Raw genomic sequence first — 22,345 nt, forward strand, 5'->3', positions numbered from 1 at the left:
GGGATGCCGCCTGCCGCCGCCACCGCCGCGGCTGCCGGGCTTGTGGGATCCGCGGCGGAGTCGGAGCCGGAGCCCCAGCCGCGGCGGGAGCCGTGTCCTGAGAGTTAGGGGGCGGGCCGGGTTCATTCCTGGGGAGGGTGCTGAAGACTGGCGGGCGAAAACCCGGGGCCACCGCCCTCCCCACAGGCTGAGGGAGTGGACATTCGGAGCCCCTGAGCGGCGGCGGCGGCGGCGGCGGGAGCCGGTCAAAGGGGGCGGCCCCTGGCGGCGACGCCCCCAGCCCAGCCCTGCCCTGCCCCGCTCCATCCCCAGCCCCGGCCCGATCGGCCCGCGGGAGACGTCGGCGGGGGCACAGAAAGGCGGCTCCGAGGGGGCCGGCGGGCAAGCCGCCTCTCCCGGGTCCTTTCACGTCCCTCCCGGGAGGGACCCACACCTGAGCCCGGACCCACCCCCCGCCCGGGGCCACGCTGGATCCGCCTCCCGGCCTGGGTCCCGCCCGCCGGTTGCAGGTGGGCTGCTGCGCCCGAGCCGCGGGCAGTGGGCGGCGGGGAAGGAGGTGAGCCGCGTCCGCGCCGGCTGCCGCTCGGGTCCGTGCCCCCGCTGCTGCGCTCTCCGCCTCCCCTTTCCGCAAGCAGGGCGCGGAGCCGCGCGCCCGCCCCGCCGCCGCCTTGTCCCTCCGGGGCACCATGGAGCTCTCCCTGTCGTCCGGAGGAGCCGCGGAGGCGCTGTCCTGGCCAGAGATGTTCCCGGGATTGGAGTCCGACTCGCCGCTCCCCCCGGAGGAGCTGGACGCGGTTGTCCCGGTCAGTGGGGCCATGGCCGGTGGCATGTTGGATCGGATTCTTCTGGAGTCCGTGTGCCAGCAACAGAGCTGGGTCCGCGTGTACGGTAAGGACCTAAGGCCGTCTTAGAGGCTGATGTTTCTTATCTTTGCTCAGGCAGAAATGCATTCCCCAGGTCTCAGTCCCATCCGTTCTCAGTCCCCGTCCATCCTGGGTCCGTTTCCCACATCCCTTTTTGTTCTGGGGGTGCATTTCTGACAAGTTTCTCCAGACTTGCACTTGAGAGAGATGTGACTCAGTATGGTCTTTGGACCTTTTCAGGTTCCTGCAGTAAGTTTAAGGTGGAGTTGGGATATGAAGCCTTAATTTTCAGGTGGTTACTTCGAGGGAGGTGTCAGCCGATCTTCAAGAAGACACCAGGAAATCAATCAGTCTTGAGCAAGGGAAGACTGCAAACCAAGATATTATGAAAAAGCTTAGTGGAGGTTAAGATAATAAAGTAAAAATCAAAAGTATTCATTTGAGAAGGGGAACAGTCTTACTTCTGTAACCTCTTTCTGAACCTTACTCTCCAAAGGCAAGCACTTAGTCCAAGGGGTGTGGATTGTTTCAGATTGCACTATTGTTTCTGGTGCTCTTTGTAAAGTGACTGGATTGCTACTCAGCAAGTTAAAAAGTGATGAACACACTAAAACTTTCCCTTTCTGCATTCCTAGTAACCACCTCTTTAATTAAAACTGAATGATGAGATTCTATAAGGGCAAGCCTTGTGGCAGCGTTTAAGCCATGCTGATTTTGAAAACCTGTAGCCCAAAGATTTATAGCCTGGCATTCAGGACTGAGCTGTTGCTTTCCAAATCATTGAAACATCAAGGTGTTTATCACTTAGCTCACAGGGATATAAAAGACATTAGTCATGTGGCTGAGTATAAGATGGCAAGCTTGAAGCATCTGAAATCAACACAAGTTTAAGGTGTTATCCTGCAGTCATGTGCATCTAAGCATATAGTGATCAATTACTTTAAGTGTTTTTGGCTTTTTTTTCCCCTATCTTGAGCAGGTTATGTGTTTACTATTCAGGAGTGATGGTGACTTTGAAGTTGTCTTCCTGGATAGTTTAGTTGATTTCAAGACTTTGTCTATCACTATCAGAGAGATAGATCATAGAACTAGGAGTCCAGAGATACGAATTTTTGTCTCAGTTCTGCCGCTAAGTGTCTATGTGATTTGGAGCAGATCAGATCACTTTTTTGACCTCTTGATTCCTCATCTGTAAAATGAGTGGATTGGATTAAATAATCCCTTAATGGTCCTTGCAGTTCTAAAAATCCAGCAGTTTTTATAGCCTTTTTTTTAATGGATTTATGTATGCAGCACTTTGTATTTTGCTGGCTGTTTGTAAATGTTTCTTGATGTTGTTTTAGTTAGCTGAAAGAATTAAAGCAAAGAAGTGGGAGATGATGCAAGGTCATCCAGTTCATTCTCAGCAGATTAAAAACTTTAGTGGCTGATTTTTCATTCACCTGCTAGTCCTACTTAGCTGATGGTTTATAACAAAGGGTGGTGAAAATCTGAAGTTGAACTTGAATTAGAGTATATTGGAGGTTACAACTTTTTCCTCTCCTGTCCTATCTTTTCTTATATACTTCTTTTGCATATTGTTTTTTTGTATGAAGTTAGCCTTGTTACTGCAAGAATATGAATATATGACAATTCAGTAGTTCTGTCTGGGTTTTCTAGACCTAGTGTTAGCTACATACTTTGAATGTAACCCATAATATGAATGTGCTTGTTTTTGTAGTCCATTCCTAGGCCTAGGTTTGTGTGTGTATGTGTGTGTGTGTATGTATATATTGTTTCTTAAATATATGTGCTGTGCATATTTGCTCAGTTGTGTCTGACTCTTTGCGATCCCATGGACTGTAGCCTGCAAGAATACTAAGTGTTGCCATGCCCTCCTCCAGGGGATCTTCCCAACTCAGGGACTGGACCCAGGTCTCCTGCATTGCAGGCGGAATCTTTACCATCTGAGCCACCAGGGAAGCCCTCTTAAAAATATACATGTATATTCTCTCTCACAAACACATATTTAATGTATATAAAAATTCAGAGTTAATTTGCAGATTTTCTGCTGCATTGTAGCTTTTTTGTCTTCCCTATCAATTAGCCAGAAATAGTTTTTATTTACTATTTAATACTGCCACTTTCCTTCCTCTAAGGCAGCTCTTAGAGGATACCACTTTATTGTCTTTCAGTTCAGTTCAGTTCAGTTGCTCAGTCGTGTCCGACTCTTTGCGACCCCATGAACACGCCAGGCCTCCCTGTCCATCTTTAGTTTGATGTAAATATTCTAAAACTATCTTAATGACTCTTGACTTTTCTATATTCTTGGCTAGTTTTTAAGTTGCCTATTGTATAGCTGTTAGAAAAGCTTTGATGTAAAAATAATAGAATGTAGAAAATCAATTTGGAAAAGTTTGTTTTGATTTTCTTATTTGTTTAATCCTGATTGTTTTGGAACATCAAGGTTCTTGTACACAACTGGAAGAGACTTTGATGAATGTATTCAAATGCTTTTTAAAGAAATCCAGAAACTAGTGTAGAGTATGCAGCTGGAGATTGTGAACCTGGGTTTTCATTCTGGCTTTGCCACAAATTGTTGTCTAACTTTGGGCAAGTAATTTTAAGTCCGTGTGCTTAGGTTTCTACATAAAATGTGGAGTCTGGAGTAATTGGTATCTATGGTATATTTTAGCCTTAAAGTTCTCTGATTCTATGACCTGCCCTATTATTTTACCTACAACTCGGTCTCCCACTTCCAGCCTGACTTGAGGCCAGGCATCAACCAAGCCTTTAATGCATTTAAATCATGACTGTCGGGTTTCTGGGGAGCACTTTTATCAAAAGGTCAATGAACTGAGTTTTGAAAGAAGGAATGTTGAGGGCAAATGTATATTTGTTTGGAATGTTTTCACAAGATAGGAAGGTAGGGATGGGGTTCTCAGATCCAGCTCATTCAGTTTTGAGACCTGACCTAAAATAGCCATGTGGGCTTTAAAGATAGGGTTTAAAGTAAAGAGCTGTATTAAGTGCTGTTGGCCTCTGGTTATGGCTCACATCCTCTGCAATATACTTATGTTTGAAATCAGTATGCAAACAGAAACAGAACTACCTCCTTCCCCTCAGATATCTTAACAGAAACTTTTATTTATTTATTTATTTACACAAACTTTTAAAAACAATATTTTATTAGTTTGCCTCACAAAATTTGAAGACTGGACACCGTTTTGAGTTTGCTACTGATAGGTCTGGCTCTTTGGTAGATAATACTTACATCCAGGGTTTTGTGTGTTGTCACGAGTGGAAACTTTTTTGAAATATATATACGTGGATCTATATTTAGAACACAAACAAGTGCACATCTTTGAGACAGGACTAAGAGAAAATCATGCTATTCTTCATTTTCTTTTAGCTGTAAAATGTTCCGTTTGTCTTCTACCACTGTTATTGTAAGTTGTGCCCATGCCCGTCAAGACTATAAAATTTTTGACACCAGAGAGTCTGTCTGTCTTGCTGATCTTTGTATTCCTGTCTTGCCACTCCCTTCATTGTCACAGTGTCCAGCAGATTGAGGCCTCCCCCGTGGTAAGTCAGTGTCTGTCGAATGTTGATCCATCTGTCCTTTGACCATCCAGATCTCAACCTGACTGACTGTATGGGTGGTAGAGAAGCTTAAACAAAGGCATGCCACAAACAGCTAAATATGGATGCAGAATCCAAGAGCATCAAATGCAGAACATTTTTCAGATATTTATAGCCTCAAAGCGAAGTCAATTGGCTGAAAAAGCTCAGCAGCCCAGCAAAAGGAAACGGGAGCGGCGAAGCCAGCCTCACTGTCTGTGCTTTCTGGTAAACAATGAGGACGTTAAAATTAACTACTTTACCATGAGTGGATGATGAGTGAAGGACACTATTTGGGGGAAATTTAAGATATCCGTCTCTAGCTGTGGCGGCATTGGAGCTCTGCACCCATCAGTACAGCAGGTCTGCAAGTGTATGCACAGCAGTGCTCTTTAATAACTAGAAGGGAAATACAATTATCATGATGAATTGATCACCAAGAAACCATACTGTTTTAATAGCATGGGCAGGACTTATCTAAAATATTCAGTTAATAAATAACATCAGCATTATTGTATACCATTAAGCTAATATATGGCTCATTGTTTCTTAATGACTGGTAGAGACCTCTTGGAAAGTTTCTAAAGACTGGTACAGTTTCAGCAAGCAGAAAAAAAGGGAATTAATCATGCTATATCAAATATCATACAGTTCTAGAATATGGCAATGAGAATTTGGTAAGAGTTTCTCGAACTGGATATGAGTTGGTAGGGATAGAAGTCCTACCTGTTTGTAGTAAATAATATTGTTTATGCTTCACCAATTAAAGGATGGTGTTTTAATTTAGAAAGTATATTTTATTGCCTTTTTAGAGAATGTTTCTATATTTACTTAAAATGTTGCAGCCACTAACAAGTCCAGGAAGTTATTTTATTTTGGTGCAGTATGAATTAGTTGTGACTAACTCAACTGGCCTTACACAGCATGATCTTAGCATAATTCACTTTGAATATTCTTAGCAAATCACTCATTCTTACACATCTTAAATATGCACCCCATGACTCCTATTGTGTATTAACATGTAGATAAATGAAATTGCTCAGCCAAGACTAAAAGTTTTACGTGCTTTAGCTAATTGATTGCCAGAAGAAAATCAGTAAATATGTACTCAGTATATCCCCAAACATATTCATGTTACTTTAAGTGTTTTAATTTCCTCAAATGCGATTAATTGAGCTTTTACAAATCAGTATTAATGTTTTAGGAATCTTTAGGAATCATGGCACATCAAGGATGGCACATTGACTTTGAGTGTTGACACCTAAATTTCCTGTGATCTCCAATAGATTTTATGCACAGTAGTAGTAGACAGTTCTCCACTGAAGTTAAAACTTTCAAGAAGGCCTAGATATATAATCTTTATTTTAAATTATGTTGATTTCAAACAGACCCCCCCTTTTGCCTTTGAGAGAAAATTTGTGTAGTCTTTTAACTTCTGTGTTCTACGAATGTCACAGATGGTGGATAATTTCTTTTACAATATCTTAGTATTTTTCTGCCTTCTATCATGTTGGTTTATTGCTATTTCATTTTCTTTCTTTCTTTTTTTTAAACTTATTTTGTGTCGTGATATAGCCAGTTAACTAGTATTGTGACAGTTTCAGGTGAACAGTGAAGGGGCTCAGCCGTACATAGACATGCATCCAGGCTGCCACATGACATTGAGCAGGGTTCTGTGTGCTATACACTTGGTCCTTGATGGTTATCCATTTTTGCTATTTCATTTTCAAAGAACAAAAATATTCTTACAGAATAGAAACTGTACATCCACAATCTCTTTTCCAAAACCGTTTGAACTAGTGTTTCAGAATTCAAAACTTTTGATTTTAGAAAATATGGTATATATACAGTGACCTAAACCCCCTGGGGTATCTGGAGAAACTTAACAAGAATCAGTCATGTTAGTAGTTCTGCAATTAAATGAGTATTCACACCAAGTATGATATAAGACTATACATAATATGATGTCATTGTAGGTCAGTTTACTGCTAGAGAAGTTATAAAAAAAAGTGCTCACAGCTTTTTGGATTTAGGAATTGCTGGTATGGAATTGAGGATCTGTATGCATTCTCTGAAGTAAATAAAATGAAATTCTAGAATGTTCTGTTTATCTGAGAATAGTTTAAACCAATATTTAATTTTCAAATTAAATACTTAATATTTAACAAATAAAGATTGCCTTTATCTTTTTTAGATAATCTTTTCAGATATATTAATATATTATATATATTAATATGATATATTAATATAATAATATAATAATATTTTTCAGGTAATATGATTCAGTGCATGCCCCTTAAAAGATGATGTACAGTTGTGTCCTGTTATGTTGAATGGAATAATTTTTTTCTGATTTGCTAAGAAAAGAAAAGGGATTCACATGGCAAAATAGGCTTTACTGAGATTACTGAGGAAGTGGTGGCAAGGCAGTGGTTTGTAACACTTTGTTTCATTAGAAAGAAGCATGAGGTAAATTAAAGCGGAGGGTTTATGTAATTGTTTTTAGCAGTTGCCCTCTTCAGTAGCACAAAGTGGTTTGATCACCTTTTGAGTAGGTGAACCACAAAAAAGCATTCAACTAATGACTGAGTTAATCCAGAAAAAATTCAGCTGTCTGCTTCCTTGTCCTGCCCCGTTGGAATCACTTTTAAGTAACTAGAGAGGTGTTCTGTCTTGTTAACCAGGAGGAGGAGTTTGAAGTGTGCTGAGGGCCCTACTGAAACCGCTTCACCTGCCCTTGGCAGTGGGATACCTGCTCTCTGATGGGTGTTTCTTCCCAAAAGCTATCAAGTGCTTCTCAAGACCTGTTGGTAGAGAACTCTTTACAAGTTTAATGTGGTTGGTTTTCTAGTGGGAAGGAAGCCATCAAGAAGTACATGATATGTAAATAGTAGCGGATAAAAGGACGTCCTGAGGCCCAGCTCAATGGGGTTAGTGGGAATATAGTGGAAAAAAAAAAGAGGGAGAAGGAAAGAAAAATGGAGCCCTTGAGAGCATAAAAAAACTTCACTTGCTGTGCTGTTACATAGTAGTGATCATCTTATCGCTACCAGCAGGGTTCAGGTGTTAGGAGTCTGAGTTTTACCTTCCTTCACCCAGTGTTTAGTTACATTAATTAGTTGTCTGCGGTTGCTTTGCACTTAAGGATCCAGTTTAGAGACTGATTGCATTCTCATTTCCCCATAAGTTATCTTCAGCATGGCTCAAGTTGTGTTCACCTTGTGTCCTTCGCAGGTGTTGTTGTTTAGTCGTTAAGTCGTGTCCGACTCTTTTGTGGCCCCATGGACTGTAGTCCATGGAATTCTCCAGGCCAGAATACTGGAATGGGTAGCCTTTCCCTTATCCAGGGGATCTTCCCAACCCAGGGATCGAACCCAGGTCTCCTGCATTGTAAGTGGCTTCTTTACCAGCTGAGCCACAAGGGAAGCCCAAGAATACTGGAGTGGGTAGCCTATCCCTCTCCAGTGGATCTTCCCAACCCAGGGATCAAACTGGGATCTCCTGTATTGCCGGTAGATTCTTTACCAACTGAGCTATCAGGGAAACCCAGATAGCTGGGTCTAAGAGATTGGTAATACTTGCAGATATTCCTTGGGAGAGTGAAAATTTAGAAAGGAAAAATTTTAACATAAGGCACGAAAAACAAAATTCAGAATAGTGTAAAAAGTTAAAAAGTTGGTGGTCCTAAATATTTTTCTAAATAATCTTTATAAGTTTCCTCAGTAAGGGAACTGGCTCAGGAAATTTAGCTTATTCCCCAGATTGGAGACAAATTCCACAGTTTGTCAGGATTAGAACTCTTAACCTCAGATTCCTCAGCCTCCTGTTTTAGCTTCTAGATCTTACTGCTTTCCCTTAGGGAGATGGCCTTTCAAAGCTGAAGGTCAGTGAGAAATACCAGATTGTTAGTTTCACAGTCTTTAAGGGAAGTGCTGGAAGTACCATTACCTAGGTAACAGAAAACAAAAATGGTCAAAACATCCACCAAGTAGGAGGTTGAGAATAATCTCTTAGTGGTGGATTTAGAGGTGGACTAGAGGCCAGATTAGGTCTCTTCCTAAATTCTTTATTCTGTGATTGGAGGGATGTTTTAAGGAAATTTGAATATTTCATTTATGATCCTTAGAACCCTGGATAATACCTGTAACTATATCTTCCCTTTTAATTTCTAATCTCTCTGATTCATATCATTAAAAAGTTAATACTATTTTCCTAATTATGAATGTAATCCATGCTTAATGTTTCCTATAATTCCAATTATTATAGGAAAAGATGAAGAAAATTAAAATCAGCTGTAATTCCACCTCTTAGAGATAATTCTTATTTTAATATTTTATTGTATTTTATTTCAGTCTTTTCTGTATGGATATACTCATTTGTGCATATTTGGTATCATATTGCATCTATTTTATATCACACTTTTTTCTAATCATGTATTTCCTTATGGCTTTGACAATGTTTAAAAATTTTCCAATATATTTCTGTTTTTAAATTTAATTTTAAAATAGGTAATACGTTTCCTACTTTCAAAATTCAAAAGGTATAAAAGGATATACCATGAGGCCTCTAACCCCTCCTCCTCACCCATCATCTGGCAAGCAATCATTGTCTCCCCAACCCCACACACAATCAATAAATGTTTGAAATTTTTGGGTATCCTTCCATACCTGTCTCATGCATGTAGAAGTAGATATGCTCCATCGTGTCCGACTCTTTGTGACCCTGTGGACTGTAGCCCACCAGGCTCCTCTGTCCATGGGATTTTCCAGGCAAGAATACTGGAGTGGGTTGCCATTTCCTTCTCCAGGGGATCTTCCTGACCCAGGGATCAAACCCATGTCCCTTTGTTCTCCTGCTTTGGCAAGCATATTCTTTACCACTGGTGGTATCTTGGAAGCCCCTAGAAGTAGATAGATAAAAGATTCTGCCAAGTGTAGGATCCAAGAAATTTAGGTTAAAAAAAAAATTCAGGGTCCAGAATTCCCTGTCTGTCCACTGGTTAGGACTCCGCTTTCACTGCCAAGGGTGTGGGTTCAGTCCCTGATTGGGAAGTCCCACAAGCTGCATGGTCAAAAAAGTTTTGTGTGTGTGTGTGTGTGTGTGTGTGAGGTTAATGAAATGGCTGGAATAGGCCCCCAAAGGAAGTTGATCTGGTGTTCTGGGGGGGTGATCTGAAGCTGGTTATTGTTGTTTTGTATCTGAATTGATAGTATAGTTTTTACTCTTGTATGCTTTTTTCCTCCTTTTTTTTTTAAACAGAAATGATGACCCATTATAGGAATTGATCTACACTTTGTGTTATTCCTCCCTTGTATTTCCCCTTCACACATACTTATCACTGTATCTTGGATATATTTTCCTGTCCATTTGTAAAGTGGTTCCATATTGTTTTTATGACTGCTTGATGCATTGAAGAATCATCATTTAACCCTGAGTTTTGCTGGTACAGGTGATAGTATATAAATAATCTTGAAAATAAACCATTTTGCTTGTGTGTATCTAGAACAAAAATTCATGGAATTGCTAGGTCAGAGACATGTGTTTTCTAAAATTTTGAAAGATATTCCTAAATTGCTTTTCTTTGGTGTTGTACCTGTTTATATTTCTCCACCAAAGTTTGGGGCTTCCCAGGTGGCTCAGACCGTAAAGAATCTGCTTGAAATGCAGGAGACCCAGGTTCGGTTCGTGGGTTGGAAAGATCCCCTGGAGAAGAAAATGGCAACCCACTCCAGTATTTTTGTCTGGAGAATTCCATGGACAGTGGAGCCTGGCGGGCTACAATTCATGGGATTGCAGAGTCAGACACTGCTAAACTACTAATGCATCAATGTATGAGAGTGCCCATCTTCCTATATAGTGAATTATCAAGTATTTTTTAATGCGACAATCTAAAAAGTAAAAAATAGTCATAGTTTTAAATTTTCAAATCTTACCTTAAGTGTGATTGAGTATCATACAGTCATTTAAATATAGCCTTTTTTGTGACTGTACATATCTTCTGCCCCTTTTTATTGGGTTGTTGGATCCTATAGTGATTTGCAGGGACTCTTAGTATGTTAAGAACCCTTTGTCTGCTGTGAGTTGACGGTATTTTAATTTGTGTTTTGTTTTTCTTTTCCTCTATGAGGAAATTGTTCTTATACAGTTGAATATGTCAGTCTTTTATGGCTTTTTGGTTTTCTGTTAGAATAACCTTTCCTATTCTGAAGTTCCAACTCTCCCATGGTTTGTCTAGTTCTTTTCTTTTTTTTTTTAGATCTTTGATCCATTTGGAATTCATCCTGGTATAAGGTATGAGATATGGATATAATTTCATTTTCAAAAGATGATTTTTCAGTTATCCTAGCAACATTTATTGAATAATTCATGTTTTCCCCCACTGATTTAAGACGTCTCCTGTATCCTTTACTAGATTGTCATATACAATTTAGTTTATTTCAAGATTTTCTACTGTGTTCTTTTGGTCTCTGTATATTCGTATACCAGTGTCACACTGCTTTATTACTGAAGCTTCTTTGAAAATATAATTTGTTAATGACTGATTTAACATAACTTACCTAACCATTATCCTATTTTAAATATTAACATTTTTCAAAAATTTTTTGTTTACAGTCTACTGATTCTCTTTGTTTACAGATCTTTGAACTTCTGACTATTTCCTTAGGCCGAATTCCTAGAAGAGTATGTTTTTAAAGGCCTGAGACTTAGTGCCAAATTTGTGTGACCTTCCTGGAAAGCAGTTCCTCCCACAAATATATGAAAATATGGCTCATAATTTTAAGTCCTACTTCTGTATTGCTGCATTCAACATATTGAAGTATGTTTGCCTAGATTTCCTGTAGTGAAATTCCCAGGTGGCTCAGAGGTAAAGAATCTGCCTGCCAATGTAGGAGACACAGGTTTGATCCCTAGGTTGGGAAGGTCCCCTGGAGAAGGACGTGGCAAGCACTCCAGTGTTTCTGCCTGGAGAATCCCATGGACAGAGGAGCCTGGTGGGCTGCATTGCATAGGGTTGCAAACAGTTGGACACGACTGAGCATACAGGTGCATGTAGTGTCTTAAATGTTATTTAGCACATATTAAATATGCTCAGAGTTCTAATAGCTTACCTTCAAAACTGAATTTTTTCTCAATGGTACTCCTTTTGATTAATGGCATATTTCCAAGTGAATGAGGGAAGCATGAATATGGAATCAAAGCATACAGATTATTTTTACTGCCTTAAAAATCCTGTGTGCCCTGTTCATCTCTCCCTACCCACTACCTCCCAGCTCATGGCAACCACTGATGTTTTTACTGCCTCCATAGTTTCTCCTTTTCCAAAATGCTATTTAGTTGAAATCATACCCAAATTGTCTCTTATTCATTAGCTATTTGTTTAGCATGTAATAGGAGCAAACTTACAAAGGAACAAAGTAGTTTAACTTTTAATAGTAACGTAGAGCAGTTTAAGAATGAAATGTAGAATCCTGTATCCAGTTAATATTGTGGAAGTTTGTAGGAGATTTTGATTTAAATTTGGGCAGGATATGACATATAAGTATTTTCTTCCCTTGATTTCTGTAGGTTTAACAGTTACGTTTTCTGTTTGTTTATAAATTTCAGGCATATCTCTGAGTGAGAAAGCCCAAGGCCTTTCTAGTGCACATTTCTGTTTTGTAATGGACCAGTGTTGCCCAGTGGATAGTGGTTAGCCTGATTCAAAGAACAGACCTTGAAAAAGATGCCCAGCGCTAACCAAAGACATGGTTCAAATCTAAAAAATGAGTGTACTTTTAGTATTTTCTGGCTTCATAAAGACTTCAGAGTAGTTTTCATCCTCATAGAAATGCTTTATTTGCTAATGTCTGCTTAGTTGATAACATGGTAAAGAACAGTATCATATGTGGTGATTCCTATTGAAACAGAAAGACACTGTAGAGCAGTGGTCCCCAATCTTTTTGGCATCAGGGGCCAGTTTCGTGAAAGACAGTTTTTCCATGGACCTGGGATAGAGGAGGCAAGGGATGGTTTCAGGATGTTTCAAGCGCGTTACATTTATTGTGCACTTTATTCCTATGATTATTGCATCAGCTCCACCTCAGATCATCAGGCCTTAGATCCTGGAGGTTGGGGACCCCTGCTCTAGAGGATTTGATATAGCCATATGTCTTGCTGTTTTGCTCAGGTCAGAAAGTCCGAGGTCATTCTTTTTCAAGCACACCTTTAATCAGTTTGAGGATATTTTTAGGTATTTGCATTTTAGTTTTTTTTAGTGTACAACTTGATTGTTATGCTTGTATGCTAAGTCACATCAGTTGCCTCGAACTCTTTTGCGAAACCATTTGTTGTAGGCCGCCAGGTTCCTCTGTTCATGGTTTTCTCCAGGCAGGAATACTGGAGTGGGTTGCCATGCCCTCCTCCAGGGGGTCTTCCTGACCTAGGGATCCAACATGCGTCTCTTAAGTCCCATGCATTGGCAGGCGGGTTCTTTACCACTAGTGCCCCCTGGGAAGTCCACCTGATTGTCATACCTTGAGAAATAGTTACATTACTTTTTCATGCATTACTTTTTCATCTTTCCTTACCTGTAGCTTAACTGGCAATAGTAATGTTTTGCTTATATAACCAGCAATGTTATTCCATTTACCAGTGAGCACATTATAGAAAATGATATGTTTTTGCAATGTTGGATTTTTCCCTACAGTCTCAAAATACCCTGCATTTTTTTTTGACAAATTTATGAAACATGATCATTCTTTTCTTCATTTTATTGGGAAGTAATCATGTAAGGGTAGTGATGTAAAGATTCTTGGTGAAGTTATATTAGAATGTGAATAAGACTGGAATGTGAGTTACAATCTAGTACATTTTGGGGATATTACCCTATTTCTATTATCCAGGTTCCTAAGTTGCTGCTTCCAGTTTAATATATTTGTGTTAAAATATGTCATGAGCTGTTTAAAGTAGCGTTTTTAGACTTTCCTAAGTACTCTTAGAATTTAGCAATATGTCTTATCCTACCTTCTGTGCCTCTTTTGGAACCACATAGGTAAGAATGGGTTTGAGTTCACTGGTGATCTGAAGGAATAAAAGTGAGGATGCTGGAGAGAGTAACCAATATGTTCTTTTGCACTAATTTTTTTTCTTTTATTGTATTAAATATACATACCACATTTATTTTAATTATTTAAGCATGCAATTCAGTGATATTAAGTACATTCACAATGTTACGTAACCCTCTTCATTGTCTATACCTACTTTTGAGAAACTACAACTTTTCCACAGCATTTTTACATTCCTACCAGCAATGTATAGGGTTCCAGTTTCTTTACCTCCTGGCACCCACTCTCATTATTTTCTGTTCTCTTTTATTAAAGCCATCCTAGTCAGTGTGAAGTGATACCTCATCATGGGTTTGATCTTCATTTCCCTTATGATGGGTGATGCTGAACATCTTTTCATATGCTTTTTGGTTGTTTGTATATCTTGTTTTGAAAAATGTCTATTTACATCCTTCTTTTATATTAATTCTTAGACATATTCTTGTTTTTCATATTATCAGTAATAAGTGTTAATTATCCAATATGGTAATCTTAACTCTAATAACAGTGCTAGTCATAATCATGATCATAATGACAACAATAATGTAAAACTTCTGAATACTTACATGAGCCAGGTGCAGTTCTAGGTTCTTTATGTCTGTTTAGTCTTTGTAGCTATCCTATGAAGTAAATGCTATTATTATCCGGATTTTATAGGTGAGGAATCAGAGACACAGAGACATAAAGGAACTTGGCCAAGGTTATGGAGCAAGTGGGCGGCTAGCATGAGATTGGAGCTCAGGCAGTTCACTCTGGAGTCTGTTCTCTTCACTACTATGTAACTTGGTTTCTCATAGATAGAAACTTTAAACTGTTATTATAAAAAGCACTCACTGCGATGTTTGTTAATTTGAACCTTGAACCTGTAGTTTACCTATGTGCTTCATACAGCACTGTAACTGTAAAATAATGACATTTGATGTGCTGGGTATGCTTTGGCTGTCATCACTGAACATCTTTGTAGAGTGCTCCAAGTTTTATTGACTGTAGACAACATGAGAAAGCTGTTTGTGGTAAGTGGTGTGAATATTTCTACATATAAAAAAGTTTATACAAATTCTAATGGTGATCTAAATTTATGTATTTTTAGCAGTAATACAAAATATAAAAATAGGACTTTTTTTCCCTTTGAAAGCGTGCCTGTGTCAGCCTTTTATTTATGCTTGACCAAGCCAGTAAGAATACTGAAATTTAAGAGACCACACAGTCATAAGAACCATGAATTGTATTCATCTGGGGCATAGCTTTATTTATTCTAGGACTTACACTTCAAGTGGTTCTCCCTTTTGATATGAGAAATTCTGAAAAGAGAATCTACTTTTATAGAGCCAAGTAAACCCAAACATTGATCAGAGCTTGGCCATATAAGAGATATTGTAGGATATTTATAGAATTCCTGTGTTCTTTTTCAGAAACCAAGAACACTGGCCTCTTGTTGGGCCTGATTTGTGTTCATCTCAGCTCCTCTTAAACCTGGCTTTATGGTGCATATCCTTTGTAATTTAAAAATATCCTAAGGTTTGTATTTCAAGGACTCAGAAACTTAAAGCATGATTTAAACACAACATGCTGTGTGAATCAGTTATGAATTTAACTTTCCCTAGGTAGCAGTAGTGGTAAAGAACCTGCCTGCCAGTGCAGGAGACAAGAGACGCTGGTTCGATCTCTGGGTAGGAAAGATCCCCAGGAGGGGGGCATGACAACCCATTCTATTATTCTTGCCTGGAATCCCATGGACAGAGGAGCCTGGCGGGCTACAGTCGATGGGGTCACAAAGAGTCAAATACGACTGAAGTAACTTAGCACACATGCATGAATGAATTGCAGTTCTTAAAAATCTTTGATTCTTTGAGCTATGGGCAATATGGCAATGGGAAGTGAATTAAAATGTTACGTTCTGATCATATGTCTTAAAAAAATACATACATCTTAAAAAAACAGTTTGTTGTGTTTGACATACAGCAGACTTAAATAACCATGAAACCACCACCACAATCAAGAAGATGAACATCTAATTCTTCTAAAAAGTTTTCTTGCATCCGTTGATAATCCTTCTGTCCCATCCCTTCCACTCCATCACCAGACAACCACTAGTCTACTTTTTGCCTTTATAAGTTAGTTTGGATTTTCAAAAATTTTATATAAATAAAATCATGTAATATGTACTTAACTTGTAATCTGATTTCTTTCATTTAGTACATTTTGAGATTCATCCATGTTGTTGCTTGTGTCAACAGTTAATTTCTTTGTTTAACCAAGTAGTATGCCACTGAGTGAATATTCCATGATTATTTATCAGTTTACCTAAACGTTTGGGTTGTTTCTAGTTTTTTATCCATGATGAATAAAGGTTCTGTGAACATTTGCATGTAAATCTTCGTATAGACATATGCTTTTATTTCTCTTGGGCAACTACCTAAGAGTGGAATGACTGGGTCATGTGGTAGGTTTATGTTTAACATTTTAAGAAATTGCCAAACTGTTTTCCCAAAGTGCTTGTATCATTTTACCACCTGCAGGGTATGACAGTTTCAGTTTCACTGCCTTACCAACACTTGGTATGATAAGTCTTTTTAATTTCAGTCCATGTAGGAGCTGTGTAGCCCTATTCAACGTGATCTTAATTTGCATTTTTCTGATGACTAGTAATGTTGAGCATCTTTTCATATGCTTATCAGACATTCATCTGTCTTCTTCAGTGAAATGTCAAATCAAATCTTTTGTCCAGTTTTAAATTGGTTTCGTCAGTGGACAACAAGGTCCTATTATATAGCACAGGGAACTATACTCAGTGTCCTGGGACAAATCATAATGGAAAAGAATTTACAAAAGAATGTATTCATATGTATAACTGAGTCACCTTGCCATATAGCAGAAATTAACTAAACATTGTAAGTCAGCTATACTTCATTAAATAAATAAATTGGATTTGTCTTATTGAGTTATATGAGTTGTTTCTGTATTCTGGATTTTTTTTGTTTCTTTTAGTTGCTAAGTTGTGTCCAGCTCTTTTGCAACCCCAAGGCCTATAGCCCACCAGGTTCCTCTGTCCGTGGGATTTCTAGGCAAGAAAACTAATTGGTTGCCATGCTTTCCTCCCAGGGATCTTCCCAACCCAGGAATCAATGTGTCTCCTGCATTGGCAGGTGGATTCTTTACCAGTGAACCACCAGGGAAGCCCCCATATTCAGGATATAAATTATTAATCACATATGTGATTTGCAGTTGCTTTTTCCCATTAAGAAACTGCCAAACTGTTTTCCTAAGTGCTTGTGAGATACCTAATCATATTCTTTACACTGTCTTCAAAGAGTAGAAGTTCTTAATTTTGATGAATCTTTTCATTTTGTGAATTGTACTTTTCATATCGTACTCAATGAATTTTTATCTAATCGAAGGTTGCAAAGATTTTCCCTATGTTTTCTTCTAAAAGTTTTGTAATTTCAAATCTGTGATCCATTTTGATTTTATTTTTGTGTGTTTAGTCCAAAATAAGGATTGAAATTTCTTTTTAAAAATATGAATATCTAATAGTTTCAGCACCATTTGTTAAACAGTCTGTTTTTTCCAGCACTCAAATGCTTTTGTACCTTTGTTGAAAATCAAATATACATGGGGGTCTGTATCTGGTCTTTGGTGTATTCTATCATTCTACTGTTTATCTCGACTCACAGAATACTGTTTTTGTTACTATGCTGCTGCTGCTGCTGCTAAGTCACATCAGTCGTGTCCGACTCTGTGTGACCCCATAGACGGCAGCCCACCAGGCTTCCCCGTCCCTGGGATTCTAGGCAAGAGCACTGGAGTGGGTTGCCATTTCCTTCTCCAGTGCAGGAAAGTGAAAAGTGAAAGTGAAGTTGCTCAGTCGTGTCCGACTCTTCGTGACCCCACGGACTGTAGCCTACCAGGCTCCTCCATCCATGAGATTTCCCAGGCAAGAGTACTGGAGTGGGTTGCCATTATTACTATAGATTTGTAATCAGTTTTGAGGTCAGGTACAAATTCTCTAACTTTGTTTTTCTCTTTTCAAAGTTATTTTAGCTCTTCTAGATCATTTCCATGCCCAAATGAATTTTAGACTCAGCTTGTCAATTTTGCACAAAAAGCCTGTTGGGATTTTGATTGTGGTTGTGTTGAAACTATAGATCAGTTTGGGGAGAATTAATTTTTTAATAGTGTACATCTCTCTCTGTATTTTGTCTTTTAAAATTTCTCACTATAAAACTTTCAGTGTGCAGGTCTTATAGATCTTTTGTTTGATTTACTTGTAAGTATTTTACAATTTTCGATGATATTGTGGGTGGTATATTTTTAAAAATTTGTTTCTAATTTATTTCTAGTATATAGAATCTAACATTCATTTTTTCATTTTTGCCTTGTATGCTGCAACCTTGCTAAACTCACATGTTATTTCTAGTGGGTATTTTGCAGATTCTATTAGCTTTTCTATACAGAGGATTGTACATAATGTCTGCAAATAAAGACTTACTTCTTTTCTAGTCAGGATGCCTTTTATTTCTTTTTCTTGCCTGATTGCACTGGCTAGCACCTCCAGGTTAATGTTTAATGGAAGTGGTGAGAGCAGACATCCTTGCCTCTCTTAGGGGGAAAGCTTTCAGTCTTCTACTGTTTAATTGTGATCTAGCTTTAGGTTTGTTGGTGTTTTTGTAGATGCCCCCTATCAATTTTAAGATATTCCTTTCTATTCCTAGTTTCTTAATAGGATTTTTTTTACCCACAATCAGGAATAGATGTTGTCAGATGCATCTATTGAAGTGGTCACATAGGTTTTCTTTTTTAGTTTATTAATACTAATTCCATTGTTTTTTGGGAGGGCGGGGGGAACCATGTGGCTTGTGAGATCTTAGTTCTCTAACCAGAGATTGAGTCTGAGCCACTGCAGTGAAAGTGCCACGTCCTAACCACTGGACTACCAGGGATTTTCCTAAGTAGATTGATTTTTGAGTTTTAAACCAACTTGTCACACTTGCATAAAACCCTACTTGGTCTTGATGTTTTAGTATCTTTTTATATGTTGCTTGATTTGCTTCATTTTATTTGCTAAAATTATCTTAAAGAATTTTGGGGACTTCCCTGTCAGTCCAGGGGTTAAGACTCTGTGCTTCCAATGCAGGGGGCCTGGATTGGATCCCTGATCCCTGGTGGGGAAATGAGGATCCTGCATGTTGTATGGTATGGCCAAAAAAAAAAAAAAAAAAATCTGCATCTGTATTCATGGAGGAATATTGGTGTGTGGTTTTCTTGTGTTATTTCTCTGGCTTTGGTTTTAGAGTGTCCTCAGATCACAGTGCGATACTTCCCACTGTGTTTACTCTAAAGAAAGTAAACTGCTTGCCAGTGCAGGAGCCATAAGAGACGGGATTTGATCCTTGGGTTGGAAAGATCCCCTGGAGAGGGGCATGGTAACCTACTCCAGTATTCTTGCTTTTGGGGAATCCCATGGACAGGGGAGCCTGGCGGGCTACAGTCCATACCGTCGCAAAGCACTGGGCATGACTGAAGTGACTTAGCATGCATGCACGACATCACAGTGTGCATTGTAAAGTATTTCTCTTTTAATTTTCTGGAAGAGTTTATTTAGAATTGGTATTGTTTCTGCTTTGTGTGTTTGGTAGAATTCATCAGGTAAGCCATCTGTACCTGAAATTTTCTTTGTGGGAAAATTTTTCTCACTTCCAATTCAGCTCCTTTAATAAATATAAAATTTATGTTATTCATTTGTTTTTGATGGTCTATTGTTGTTTGTGTTTGAAGGATTGTGTCCTTTTTTCTTAAGTAGTTAAATTTATTAGCATAAAATTGTTTAGGATATTTCCTTATCTTTTTAATAACTTCAGAATCTAATGATGTTACTTCTGTTATTCCTGATATTGTAAATTTCTTCTTCCCTATTTTACCCTCCATCAGTCTGGTAGGTTTAAGTTTATCAAATTTATTGGTCCAAGAATCAGCTTTTGGTTTCACCGTCTTTTTTCCTATATTTTTCTTCTTTGAAATTTTACTGATTTCTGTTATAATATTTATTATTTACTTTCTTTTATCTACTTTGGGTTTCATTTATTGTTTTGATATCCCTTTACTACTTTCTTAATATAGAAGCTGAGGCCGTTTATTTGCAACTTGTCTTCTTTCCTGATAAAGGCATTTCCGTGCTGTAAATGTTCCTCTAAATACTGCATTAGTTCCACCTCACAAATGTGCTGTGGCATGTTTCATTTAGTTCAAAATAATTTCTCATTTTTCCTTTGATGTTATCTTTGACTCATGGGCTTTATAGAGGTTTATATAGTTTGCAAATATTTGAGGATTTTCCAGATGTCTTTTTGTTACTAATTCCTAATTTGTGGTCAGGATATACTTTGTATGATTTGAATCCATTTAGATTTATTGAGACTTGCTTTATGACTCAGTATAGTGTGCACTTACTTGTTTTAAAAATGTGTGTTTTGCTATTGTGGAATGGAGTGTTTTATAAATATCTGTTAAGTCTAGTTGGTTAATAGTGTTGTGCAAGTCTCTGTAAGATTCTTCTTGATTTGCTATCAATTATTGACAGCTTTGTTGAAGTCTTTGGTTAATTGTGGATTTGTCTATTTTTCTCTAGTTCCATCAGGTTTTGCTTGTGTATTTTGAAGCTTTGTTATTAGGAACATAGACATTTAGGTTATGATGTCCTCCTGATGAAGACATAATATCATTATGTATTTTATCGTTAGGAAATAGTCCTCTTTATCACTAGTGATATTCTTTGTCCTGGAATCTGCTTTATCTTACTTTAATATAGCTACTCTAGCTTTTTTGTGACTTGTATTAGCATGGAATTTCTTTTTCCATCCTTTTATTAGTACTTTAAACTCACTTGTCTCTTTATAGTTAAAGTGGGTTTCTTTCAGGCAACATATAGTTAAGTCTTGATCTTTTATCCAGTCTTTCAGTTGGGTTATTTGGACTAATTACATTTAATGTGTTTATACTTAATTATTTATATTTAATATGATTGGTTGCATTTAAGTTGGATGGGTGGGTTTAAATCTACTATAGATATCTTACTATTTGTTTTGTTTCTCATATCTGTTCCTTTCTCTCATTTTACTCTTTAAATGCTTTTTGAAGTAATTTTGTATTTTTTATGATTCTACTTTCTATTTTGTTTTACATTAGTGATTGCTTTATAGTTTATATATCTTTTAATCTATAATAGTCTAACTTCAAGTATTATTACACTACTTCATTTATAGTTAAGAATCTTATAACATTATACTTAATGATCTTAACTTTCTGGCTTTTGTGCTATTGTCATGCATTTTACTTCTACTTATAAACTCTACAAAAATATTGTTTTTGCATCAAATAGTTGATTATATTTTAAAAAGATTTAAATAATATAGGAAAATATAAAAATTTTACTTGTTCCAGGCAGCAGGGTAATTCTGGTCCTTGTTAATCCACCTTGATCAATAGAAATCGTCCCATATCTGGTTTGGCCCTGAGTGATAGCATGTCCTGGAGCAAATCAGCAGTTTTCTTCCTTCTGTGGTTTTAAATCTGGTGTTTTCATCTCTTCAGGGAGGTATGATATTGAGTTATTGAAGCTTGAACGAGTTGGATTTCTTTAGTGCCTTTTACTTATTTATTTTTTATTTTATTTTTTTAAGTCTTTATTGCATGTGTTACAATATTGCTTCCATTTCATGTTTTGGTCCTTTTTTCTTGTTTTTGGCTACTAGGCATGTGGGATCTTAGCTCCGCTACCAGGGATCGAACTCAAACCCCCTGCATTAGAAGGTGAAGTCTTAACCACTAGACCACCACCCATTTACTTATTTAAAGTCAGTACTTCAACGAGGTCACTGTATCTCCATAGTGTCACCCATATAGCCATCTGACTCAGTACAATAAAAAGCCTTCATACACTACTTTTTAAATTCCTCCAAATATGCCACAAACTGTTAATGGCATAAGCTGTGACTACAAATTTCACAGCACATCTCTTCCTGTAAATGGTGGAGTGGAAGTTGGGAATGTTTATTTGACCTGAATAAATCAATGAAATACTTTTTTCCTTTTCTGAAGGCACTGATTCTTGGCAAGCAAAGTCAATTTTTCTATGTTTAAACTAAACATCCAGTCTTTTTAAAAGTCAAAGTGAAAGTGAAGTCGCTCAGATGTGTCCGACTCTTTGCGACTCCATGGACTATAAGCCTACCAAGCTCCTCTGTCCGTGGGATTTTCCAGGCAAGAATACTGGAGTGGGTTGCCATTTCCTTCTCCAGGAGATCTTCCCAACCCAGGGATTGAACCCAGGTTCCCTGCATTGTAGGCAGACTCCGTACTGTCTGAGCCACATAACTAGCAGTCAATTAAGCTACTAAATCATGCTTACTAATAGGTTAGAAAGTTAAGGTATGATTTTTGCCAAATAGACAATGGGAAGCACAAATTGGGGTGAGTTGGTGAAGGGCCTGCTTTTGGCATACAAGCTGCTTGTTGTGTAGGCATTACAGTGACGTCTATACTTGTTGGTTCACTCTAGATATTCTGAGTGAAAAGAGAACATATTAACTTAGGAACAAACATGTATGTTGGTGGATCTAACCTGAAGCAAAGTTATTTGTGAATCTTGTCCTAATGGTGCTTACAGTTTAGCCAGGGAGGTAACTGTTAATCAAATGCAAACTAAGTATAAAACTAAAATTCTCACAAATACTGTATAAGAAAGTACATAGTGCCCTAAAAGTATATAACTAACTGATCTAATTTAGTTTGAGAGAATAAAGA

At 38.1% G+C, this 22,345-nt stretch overlaps 1 protein-coding gene across 1 annotated transcript in view; it reads left to right on the forward strand.

The window, feature by feature from the left end:
• The first annotated feature begins 686 nt into the window (after positions 1–686).
• RASAL2 (RAS protein activator like 2) overlaps positions 687–22,345 on the forward strand; it is a 385,749-nt gene continuing 364,090 nt past the window's right edge. The window contains exon 1 of the mRNA XM_052653719.1: positions 687–888. Coding sequence (XP_052509679.1) covers positions 687–888 — 202 coding nt within the window. The remainder of the gene's footprint in view (positions 889–22,345) is intronic.

Source organism: Budorcas taxicolor, chromosome 16, assembly GCF_023091745.1.
Source record: "Budorcas taxicolor isolate Tak-1 chromosome 16, Takin1.1, whole genome shotgun sequence".
Taxonomy (NCBI): domain Eukaryota; kingdom Metazoa; phylum Chordata; class Mammalia; order Artiodactyla; family Bovidae; genus Budorcas; species Budorcas taxicolor.